General features: G+C 34.8%; 1 protein-coding gene across 6 annotated transcripts in view; it reads left to right on the forward strand.

Annotated features, from left to right (window-relative positions):
• The window catches only part of ATP2B2 (ATPase plasma membrane Ca2+ transporting 2), a 190,080-nt gene that overhangs the window by 160,993 nt on the left and 16,972 nt on the right, over nt 1-12,115 (forward strand). For 5 of the 6 annotated variants that reach the window (XR_005557277.1, XM_039348240.1, XM_039348241.1 and 2 more), the window contains 4 exons: nt 2,007-2,220; nt 7,673-7,884; nt 8,740-8,847; nt 10,121-10,303. Coding sequence is in view for 5 of the 6 variants with exons in the window: in XM_039348240.1 (XP_039204174.1) it covers nt 2,007-2,220; nt 7,673-7,884; nt 8,740-8,847; nt 10,121-10,303 (717 nt within the window). In the remaining variant the exon portion in view is untranslated. Of the gene's footprint in view, nt 1-2,006; nt 2,221-7,672; nt 7,885-8,739; nt 8,848-10,120; nt 10,304-11,472; nt 11,522-12,115 lie in introns of all 6 variants that reach the window. The other variant, XM_039348244.1, reaches the window with a different exon arrangement.

Raw genomic sequence — 12,115 nt, forward strand, 5'->3', positions numbered from 1 at the left:
TTTAAAATTGAATACTTCCAGAAATAATTTTTAACTGTTTTTTAACTATTCTAACTTGATAACTTCAATTCAAAATATTCACCAATCACACACAAGGTCACATTGCTCAGTGAAATTTATCTTCCTGTTTTCAGAAGAGAAACAGCAGCAAAGGTGCTACAAATTATATTCTAACTTCTGAGCATGTTTGATTGGTGCAGTCCATATTGTAATCTTTTTCATAAATCTTAGCTTTTTTCTCAAGGAAACAACTTGATTTCTTCTGTAGTTACTGGGTTGTACATTTTGAGAGTAGTAGTCCAAAATACCTGCAAGAATATTATATATGTGCCTATTTACATTAAGGTGCATAAAATCACAGGAAATAGGTAATTAGGAGAGATAGTTCCCATTTTTCCCTTCCTCACATGGCTTCCCAATATTTTTGGGATGATTGGTGAACCTATAGATCACATTTGGATGAAAAGAGAAATTTATAAAAACTGTTGAATGAATGGAAAACTGCTTGTATATATAACACGTGGATATGCCAGTTGGTGGATTTGTTTTGGGTTAATCCGGTTATTTATGGTAAATTTACTTTGGATAAGCAAAGCAAGTTGTCATTGCAATGCTCAGCCTAGTCTTACCTCTTAAAAATGCAGAGATGTAGTTATTCACATTGGAACAACTACAAAAGCATCCTATGCTTTAAAGCAGGATTATTTTTACAGCAAAAATGCCAGCATAATAGGATTAATTCTATGTCTTGAGAAGGTGGTTAACACAACTATAATAGGCTGTGTGTTGTTTTGGATGTTTCATGTATACTTAACAATAGTGAAAAATGGGAATATTGTTAAGTGAGAATTCAAGTAACAGTTCTATAATATTTAAACAAATTCAACTGAGTGGTGAATTCTGAGCAGATTTGTAGAATTTTGCTCAAGTCGCTTATTACTCAGTTATAGTGAATGAAGAGAGTTTTACTTTGTTTAGAATTAAGATGCATGTTATGATAAATTTTGATTTGAATCCATTTGAACTGCTTAATTATTTCGGCTAATAAAAAAATAAATTCTATTTCATTTCTGACTGGTCTATCATATTCGTCTATCCCATAAGTCATTATAGTTTGTAGCAATGGAAGATGCTGAGAAGAGGTCATTACTGAAGCCACAGTTTAATAAAACACATTTAATAGTAATTTACTTTCTCTCTTGAGATATTAATTAGTTTGTGGTTGTTTATTAAATGTTCTGTTTAGAGATGTCAAGGTTGTTCCTGCTAGTTTTAATGAGCAGATAGCTCCTTCTAGTGGTTGTTTATGCAGGATTGAAAATGAACACTGTAGCTCAGTGTTTCCCAAACTTGACAATTTTAAGGCATGTGGACTTCAACTCCCAGAATTCCACATTTGTGGAGTTGAAGTCCACATGCCTTAAAATTGTCAAGTTTGGGAAACACTGCGTAGCTAATAAAGCATAAAACCTTGAGTATTTCAGAAATGGGTAGGTGCTTTCTAACCTGATGCTTTCTAATATTTTGGATGATATATTCCACAATCCTACACAACTAGCCACTCTGGCTGAAACCTAAAATATTTGAAATTACCTACTTTCTAAACAATAGGATTTACTTACTTATTTTGGTATTCCAGTATTTTCTAAACTAAGACTGCTTCTCTTGTCTGTCCTATTTCTGTGCTTCCTATTATTTCCTAGTGATGTTCTCATGGGTAAGTTTGACCATGTTAAATCCACCATCATCAAATCCACACATTCTCAAGGACAATGAGATTCAAGTAGAATGATGAAAGGATGGTTTTAAGTAAGATAGATCAGATTAATGCTTTCTCAGTTAAGTCTTTTTATTGTGAAGACACATAGAAATTAGAATGGCAAAGTGTATTATGCTAAGACAAGCTCTAGAGAAATGTTAAAAGGACTATACATAATGACGATGTTGGTATAATGCTTTCTAGCTTCTTCTTCTTCTTTTCTTCTTCTTCTTTTTTTTGTCTTCAGGATTCTCCTCTGAAAGCCGTACAGATGCTATGGGTCAATTTGATTATGGACACTTTTGCTTCTCTTGCTCTGGCTACGGAACCTCCCACAGAATCTCTTCTGCTAAGAAAACCATATGGTAGAAACAAAGCCCTTATTTCTCGTACCATGATGAAAAATATTCTGGGCCACGCTGTGTATCAACTCATTCTAATTTTTACCCTCCTTTTTGTTGGTAAGCTCAAACTTCATTTATCGTTACTTTTTCAAGCTACAGACAATGAACTACTTGATTTCTGACTCTGCAAATGATACACAACGTGGGATTTCACATAACATTGAACTTGTTCCGAGTACATAATTCAAATAATGACTTCAGGAAATCCGGAGATTTATACACTCTTTGGTCGCCAACATTTTAAAACAAGTTGAAGTTTCAATAGGGCTTTATTACATGAAGTGGAGATCAGCTACAACTTCCATTGATTGCATCAGGGTCTTCTTTTCCTTTCACATATTGTCAGAACTTCACCGGTACAGAGTAATAAATAGCTCTCTGGAAACTCAGCTAGCAGTTAAAGATAGCAGGGAAAGAATCAATGAGAGCACCCAGAAAAATAAGGAGCTGGTTGCAGACACATTAAACCTTAGTAATGAAGAAGATGAAGTACTGCAGAATCTAGCAATCCAGTCTTTTCCATGCAACAGTTTAGGGTTTAAATGTGCATTTTCCCCTTCTCAGTCTTATGGGGTAAATGACTTCCTGCCACTTGTTTCTTGACCTTGGATGTGGAGATCACTTATGCTATGAAGAGCCGTGGTGGCGCAGTGATTAGAAATTCAATATTGCAGGCTAACTCTGCTGACTGCTAGCAGTTCGATCCTAACTACCTTATGGTTGGCTCAGCCTTCAATCCTTCTGAGGTTGATAAAATGAGGACCCAGATTGTTGAAGCTCAACTTCATGCAAATGATGCAAATACAGTTTAATGTATTCCTAAAATGATAACTGGGCTATATTTTTTCTTGAACATGTTTCGTTTCTTATCCAAGAAGCTTCTTTAGTTCTGACTGAATAGTGGAGGATGAAAAGATTTATATTCCTTGCAGTCATCTGGTATATAAATCCTTCTACCCTCCGCCATTCAGTCAGAACTGAAGAAATTTCTTGGATGAGAAGCGAAGTATCTTCAAGGAAAAACCAAGTCCAGTTGCCTTTCAGAAAAGTACCTTTGGGACAACCATGACCTGGATGACTGAGAATCTCCATAGATATATAAAATGATGTTTTGTATATACAATAATGGCAACTGGTATTATGTATTATAGTACTATGGCATACAAGCCTCTCTATTGGAAATAGGTTTACACAAAGATTAATCAAACAGAATCCTAGTATAATCTGAGAGTGCCTACACAGCTAGTCCTTGACTTACAACCACGATTGAGACCAGAATTTATGTGGGGGGCAGGGCAGTTATTAAGTGTGTTAGGCCCAGTTTATGAACTTTTTAAAAAAGTGGTTGTTAAATGAGACACTGCAATTGTTAAGTGAAATTGTTAAGCCAATTTCCCTCCCCCTCCCTCCAGTGCCAATGTCAACTGTCAGCTCATGAAGCTTGGATAGGTGAGATGCAGCCAGAATCACATGGTCATTAAGCAAATCTGGTTTCCACAAGCTGGGAAGCTTGCGAATGGGGATCACCTGACCCCTGGATGTTACAACCATCAAAAATACATGCCAGTTGCCAAGTACCCAAATTTTGATCACATGACCACAAGAATGCTACGATGGTCATAAATCTAAGGACTGGTTGTAACTCACTTTTTTCATGGGCTGTTGCAACTTCGAACAGTCCCTGAACAAATAGTTGTAAGTCGAGGACTACCTGTTTACATGGTTTTCCCAGACTTAACTGTCATGATTTCACAGTTCAACACTATAAGATAAGATAAGATAAGATAAGATAAGATAAGATAAGATAAGATAACCTTTATTGTCATTTTTTTACTGTGGACACAACGGCACACATCAAAAATGTGTGAATCATTAATGCACAGGTGCATTATTAATGCACAGAGAAATGTGGCTGTGCTTGCCTTTTCTGAAATCGACAATGATCTCTTTGGTTTTTCCGGTATTTAAAAGCTGCAGTAGAAGAAATGAATTTTCAGATGTATTTATTTATATGTTAAACACATATCATCACCCAACTACGGTAACTTGGTGCACCTTATACTTTTAAAATTCTGCAGTATGCCTGTCTGCTAAATAAATTGTAGTGATTGAATTTTCTTCCTTCTTCAGTCTGAAAATGAGTTTATTAATTAATGAATTCTTGAGTATAGTGGGAGAAGTTCAAAATGTTGACAGTACTGTACAAATTGGGTTAATATTTTTTTCTGTTTGGAAACATTCTGGACCCAAGCTAAATCTAATCATGTATTTATTTTATACAGTAGCATGTGTAAGCTGAAGAGTCAAGAAAATATAGGACAATAGCAGCTAAAAATACATGCAGAGAAGAGTTGGCTTTAGAAAGCTAGGCAGAGCAGATAGGCCTGGGTTCTCCCAAAGCTCTAATCCTAACCTTTACTGCAAAGGGCAGCTCAGTGGCAATGACAGAAAACAGAAAAGAAACATAATCTTGGTTGCCATGGCAGGGGAGGATATATTTCAGTGATGAACAAGTCTGATCTCAGTTCCATGTCATCCTTGTGATCAAGTCACAGGTCAACTCAAACACAGTTTCTTCTGGGTTTTAAGAAAGAATCTGACAATTATCTTAATTCTTAACACCTGATCTTCTAACCTTTCATGTTACGGGATGATGAAACAAGGTCTAGAATTCTAGTGAATTTAATGCTTTATGTTTCTGCCTTATCTTTATGTGTTTAAAATGGAGAATCATAATTTCCTGCTACCCGCCCCACCTCATTTTACTGACAGACCTGGTCTGTGTCTTGAAAATTTGACATATATGTTTCTGTTGACTCATCCAACTGCAATGTTATCACCTCAGTTGCAAACAAAATTATAAAAACAATCGGGGTGTGGTTTGGAACCTTCTATACCAAAGGCAACTATAAATTTCATTTACACTCATAGTTCTTTACCCAACCATTGCAAAATGATAATACAAATGAGAAAAAATGAGCCTCTTATTTTTTTAAAAAATAGAAAAGCCTAAAACAGATTTTTTTTCCTTCTCAGCAGCTATATTAACCATGTTGGAAGTTGAAGAAGTTAAAGCCATCACAGTCCTTCTTTTCATTTCATTGAGCATCTCTGTGATTTGATGAGTGCATAAAATTTTATTGTTTCAGTGCAGTTTTTAATTCTATTTCTTATTTGTTTTATTAATTAATGTATTGGCTCAACAGAGATGAAGAGCTTGTGAAAGAAAACAACTAGTAGTTCAGGTAGTCCTCAGCCTATGACTACAATTGAGCCCAAAATTTATGTTGTGAAGTGAGACCTTTGTTAAGTGGGTTTTGCCCCATTTTACCACTTTCCTTGCCACAGTTGTTAAGTGAATCATTGCAGGTTAAGTTAGTAACACAGTTGTTAAGTGAATTTGGCTTCCCCGTTGATTTTGCCTGTTAGAAGGTCGCCAAAGATGATCACATGGCCCTGGAACACTGCCCCCATCATAAATATGAACCAGTTGCCATGCATCCAAATTTTGATCATGTGACCATGGGGATGTGTGAAAACCATTATAAGTCATATTTTTCAGCTCTATTGTAACTTTGAATGGTCACTAAACAAACTGTTGTAAGTCAAGAACTAGCTGTTCAGTGAAAGACCTCGTAAAAAAAACAACTGGTAGTACGTATTATCAAATTGAGTCAAATCTTTTCCCATGTATTCAGATATGGTATTGAAATCTGCCCACCATTTTACACAATGCTTATTTTGTGTCTTGGCAATTTCACTGTTTAACAGTCCTTTCATCTAGCAAAGCATTTAACTAGTTGAATGTTTTGATTGATTTAAAATATTTTGAAGCTTCTCTTCTCTTCTCTTCTTTCTCCTTATCAATTTATTTTCTTTCTTTTTTTTTTTTGCCCCATCTTGTTATTGGACTAGGCTTCCAATTTTTTTCTTTTTTAAATGGATTTCTACTGATTTATTGAGCAGAATGACATTTCGGGTACTTCTTGTTTTATGGTATCGTTTCTAAATGATTGAGCAAACCCCACTTCCTTTTAGCACTGTTAATGTTATCTAATTTCCTAACAAAACATCTGCAAGAAAATCACCAAGCTCAGAGAGCACAAAGGACTCCACAGTTCAACCCTGATAGAAACCTTTTCTATAAATTCTACACGTGTTTCTGTTGAAACTTAATAAACATGCATCCTGGATGCATCCTGGAGAAATATATTTATATTTCATTTTTTCCATCTCAGTACTGTGATCTGAATGTAATTCTTCTACTTCAATTCTAAATTATTTTGGAAGGAATAACAAAAAGTTATAACAGAATTTTCAATCACAATTCTAGATGAATTTGTCTTCTAGTTAATTAAGATCTATGTAGTATTACTTATCTTATTACAAAATACATTGTTATATGATTTACAACACTATCCAACTTTCTTTAGAGAAACTTTTGTCAGTGGTATTTTTAGCATCCTGATTTTATCAATTCACCAGATTCAAATACAATAAACCCTTGCTTTAACAAGTAAATGAGGTAGGGGATTGGGAGAAAGGAAATTGTGGCCCAGGCACAGAATTTAAATCTGAATGTGGTTTTTCAAATGCCTAAAATGGTAAATGCAATTCTAATTATTTCACCCTTACTTAAAATGGTAAGTGAGATTTAATGCATGTATAGAAATACATGCATTGCATCTTATGTCTGTTAAATCCAGGTACATTAAATTCAGATTTACAGCATAATTACTTTCATAATTAGAAAGACTATTAAATTTGAAAATATCATTTTTGATACAATAAAACATACCCACTGATTAACTACATAAAAATAGTATGATGCCAGCTAATTTTTAGCGTTATGCAAATTTACTTTCATTCAGTTTCAATATTATTAGATGGTGTTATGTTTCATGAGTGGATAAAGCCTGTAGTTACATAATACACTGAAAATTTCCCATTATATGTAAAGGAAGAACAGGTAACCCATCAGTGATGGTCAGCCACTTTTTTTCCAGAGGGCAGCAGGAGCTTCCATTATATAATAATATAACTGGAAGAGGCAGAATCTTCTAGATTTTTCTAGAAGATTCTTCTAGACTTGTGGGGAGTTGTTTGTTAGTTTGCTTTGGGAAAGTTAAGGGTAGAAGTGGGAATAGAAGACATCTAGGAGGCCCTGGTGTCATTCCTATTTTTACTCTATTCCAAACTTCCCCAAAAGGAACTTAAGTTGCACTGCTGAAATTCCTAAGCAAACATTTGGTTTTCAGTGACTAGATTGGATACTGTAATTAGAGATAAATTGTCCTGTTTGTCTGAGACAAATTGTATTTTAAAAACTTCCACCTTGGAAATTGTGGACTATGACATACTTGGAGAACAGATAGTTTGTTTCATAATTTGGGGGCAATGGTGATCTAGATGACCTAATAAAACATTGTGATGAGCTGGGAACAAATTATATCCTGAATTGAAACTTCAAATGATGTTTTTAAATTCTGTTTATTTTCTGCTTTCACAGGTGAGAAAATGTTCAAGATCGATAGTGGCAGAAATGCACCACTCCACTCTCCACCTTCTGAGCACTACACCATCATCTTCAATACTTTTGTCATGATGCAGCTATTTAATGAAATCAATGCACGCAAAATCCACGGTGAAAGGAATGTTTTTGATGGCATCTTTAGAAACCCTATATTTTGCACTATTGTATTGGGTACATTTGCTGTACAGGTAATCATATGACAATCCTAAGAGAGCCAGATATTGCTTGCATGCTTCACTGTACAGTCTTTCTCCCTTTTACACTTTCATCCTATATTATAGTCTTTTTTTAAAAAAATCTAAAGACGTATAAGTTAATTGCTAAATTTGGTCATTATTAAAGTTCTTTATATACATTTGAGCATTCCTGCAGCATTCCTGCTGTATGTCTTCTTTTCATAGTGGAAGGAGAGTTGTGTTGATTGATTGATTTACTTGATTTATTTATTATACAGATATATAAGGCCACCCAATTCAAATTACGTGACTGGGTGGCATACAACATGAGAGCAAATATAAATATATTACATTAGAGCAGTGTTTCTCAACCTTGACAATTTTAAGGCATGTGGACTTCAACTCCCAGAATTCCACAGCCAGCATTGCTGGCTGTGGAATTCTGGGAGTTGAAGTCCACATGCCTTAAAATTGTCAAGGTTGAGAAACACTGAATTAGAGGAAGAATATGTGAAGCCATCTCAAATCATGTGTGTATTTGTTGGGATTTGTGTTGGTGCTGTTGTTGTAGATTGGGGGCAAATTAGAAATCTGGGTTTGTTGTAGGGTCTGTCTCCTTCATTGTCCTTTGTTTCTTGTTGATTTTGAGAATCTGTTTCAGGCAGAGTAATTCTGTATGCAGTATAGGCTGTAGCTTATCAATAATGCATTTATTCTTTTTTATTGGTCTAAAAGCATGCTGGTATTATTTTCTTTAAGGAAGCAGAAAATAAAAATAGGAATTTTATTTTTTGGAAGAAAATACAAGAACAGGATTTGGGACTCTGATAGTCAATACATATTTCATTTTATTCTTTCCTTTTGTAGATAGTAATTGTACAATTTGGTGGAAAACCTTTCAGTTGTTCTCCTTTGGAACTTGACCAGTGGATGTGGTGTGTATTTATTGGATTAGGTGAACTTGTATGGGGGCAGGTAAGGACCATTTTCTTTGTATTCATTAGAAAATCAATTATATATTTCTATATTAAATATATATATTCTTGGAATAAGAAGTTTTTTTCAGGACAGTTACTTACATTCTAGGTAATTTTACAGCAGTAATCAAGGCTGTGCAAAGTATTTCAAATAAATTGTCTAGCATATGTTGAGAAGCACTTCTCTGTTAATGATTGAAGGAGCTGCAAGGCTCATATTTCTATTTTGAAATTCATCTCTAGTTCTGAGCACATCTGCATGGGAGACAAGATTTTGCTGGGCTGCCACATGTGACTGTTTTAATACTTGAAAGAAATATGTTCTATTTGCATTAGCATGAGGTTCAACATTCTGCCATGTCTTTCTGTAAAGACTCTAATGAGACTTTGGGGAGATCTGGCAACAAGAATCTTTGGGACCAGCAAGAAGAGCTGAATTAAGTATTTTAGTTTCCCAAACTAGTGCTTTAGGGAATACAGGAACACAACTGTAGCATTGTCTATGACACCTTAAAGCCAACACACTCTTTCCTGCATTTCAGAATCTCAGGAAAGACGCAACTACTTTAAAGCAGTGCTATATTTATGCTTCCACATCCTTTTTTTTTTTTTTTTTGAGACTAAATTTGAAGTATTGCTCAGATCATGGATGGGATTCCTAGATTACACAGATACCCATGGTTCATTCAGTAAATGAAGGATTCCTAGATGGTAATTCTCCAAGTCAACCATGTGATCAACAAAATGGCTTTTCTTAGAATTCCATGTCTCTTTTTCTCACTTTTACTTTTTACCCTCCAATGTCTACAAGGGAGAGTATGAAAGGTGGGTAGAATGAGTACCAATAGGTACGTCTTACCCAACTCTGTTTGGCATTGACCCTGATTTCTTCTTTAATTTAGCATTTCTTTTTTCTTTTTTAAAAAAGAGAGAGAACGACAGTCCCCCTGTACCTTTGTGGAAGTTAGTAATGATGGCCACTGCCTTTTTTCACTGGGCATCTGCAAGCATTTATCCCAAAGGGATTATTGGTTCTCAGTCTTTTAATTCAAATATAGCTTTACCCTGATCCATTGTCCTCTATTCCTAATTCATTGAAGGGGATTAAAATGGGAAAGTCTGCTTTAAAGCTTTTGGGCTAATATTTGTCTGATCAGTCCCTGTGTATAATTCCCCCCCCCCCAGGTATCATTTGTACTCTTTGTATGCTGTATATTTTCATATTCTCCCTGCAAACTTTGTCTCTTGGCATAATTAAAATGTTTTTTTAGGTCATTGCAAGCATCCCAGCCAGTAGGTTAAAATTTCTAAAGGAAGCAGGGGGGCTTACATTAAAAGAAGAAGTACCCGAAGAGGAGATGAGTGAAGATGTAGAAGAGATTGATCATGCAGAGAGGGAACTTCGCCGCGGGCAAATCCTCTGGTTCAGAGGGCTTAATAGAATCCAAACTCAGGTATGTTGGACAAAAATATTCTCCAGGAGAACAATGACAATAGCAATAATAATGCAAATGCAAACTATAGCCTTAAATCAACCTTTCCCAATCCTCCAGGTATATTGAACTTTAATTCCATCATCCTCAGTTAGAATATTAGTTCAGTACAGGCAAACAGGTTGTTTACTCGTTTTGCTTTCATTTTTCTGGGAGTTACTGTAACAGGTCTATATACATATGTGTATTACTGTGTAATTAAGGCTTGCATAAATTCAGAGTATTATATTACAGTTCTAAACAGTGTGTTCCTCCAATCTATTTTGATTTTTCAAATAACACATTCTCCATTTTTCGATTGTGACCTACATTTTTAGACTCTCAAAAATATTATGTCTTCAATAAATTTTAAATGGTTTACATTTTTATTGTATATGGTCATTGAAACCTAAACTACATAGGCTAAGAAAACATTTTTTTAATGATGCTGCCTTTCTGTTAGCTTAAGGTTTTATGTTCCATTGATTTATTATATAATTGTTTTACAAAACATAAGGGAAAAACACTGCACCAGCATTATCTGTGAATGGGTAAAAATAAACACAAATGTGTGGATTAAAAATTATAACAAACTTTTTAGTAAACTGCATTATCACATCTCAATATATATTCAAATCCTTGATTTCTCTGTTTCTGTACAGGGCTCTTAGTCATTGCAGAGAAAGTATAGATAGCACTAAAAACAGACATTTTGAAAAGGCACACTCTTAAAATGCCATGAAGGAATGAATGTTTGTAAGGTCAAAACATGATTTATTTCTGCAGACCATGTTAATCTGTGTTACAGTAAGTGCAGCCTCATTTTATACTATGAGAGACTTTCTTTTTAAAGAAGAAATATATTTGATAGAAAATAAAATGTACACCAGCCCATTGCACTCACTTTGTTGCTCTCTATGGAAATCAGAAATTAAAAACAGGAAAGTTAGTATTAGATGGAGAGTAACACATAGGAAGATAAATCTACATTACTTAGTAATTCAGTAAAAAGCTGCTAACTTAAATTAAATCAATAATTTACTAGCAATTTTTAGGAAAGGGTTTTTTTTCAAAATGTATTCCCTGGGAGAAGCTATTATCTACCTTGAGTTTCCTCTAAATGTGGGTTATTTTCTTCCTGGTGGCTTTAGGAGGACTGTTGTCTGTTGAGATTTCTATCAGGATGTCTTTCTGGTTGTGGTGAGTGTAAACAACAAAGAACCAACTCTCCACTTAGTTCCTCTCGTAGATTTAAAAATAGTCTTTAGTTCTTTTGTATGTTTTTAACTTCATGATCCATGGAAAATTCTTTTCTTCTTAACTGTTTAAACCAAAATAAACAATAATTATGCTTTCTTGCTAACCAAGATACTTCTCTTTTTACTTAGATGTAGATACATAATGGTAGGAATTTTAGCAATATATCTTACAATAATCCTTCACTACTTTATACCCTTCTATTTTTGTGTTAATTTGCAATCAATGAAGAATTCAGAGTTTTAAAAATACTTTTGGTGTACACACTGAACAAATATATACGGTATATGTTTTCTGAGGTTTTCGCGGGTGTTTGCATGTAGGTCTTTGGTTATTCGGGTTTTCTCCCATGTAAAATTGGAAGGGTCTTGGTGACGTTTCGACGAAGTCCCATTCGTCATCTTCAGGCTGGTGTTTTCAGCTTCGTGCTTTGAGGAGCAATGTGTGGTCTTAGCTGTTTCTTCCTTTTAACTGCCAGTGGAGGTATGAACTGATTGGGTGGGAGCTTCGCTGTATTCTGATTGGGTGGAGGTGTGT

This window comes from Crotalus tigris, unplaced genomic scaffold (genome assembly GCF_016545835.1).
Source record: "Crotalus tigris isolate CLP2741 ecotype Arizona unplaced genomic scaffold, ASM1654583v1 scf7180000018125.1543573, whole genome shotgun sequence".
NCBI lineage: Eukaryota > Metazoa > Chordata > Lepidosauria > Squamata > Viperidae > Crotalus > Crotalus tigris.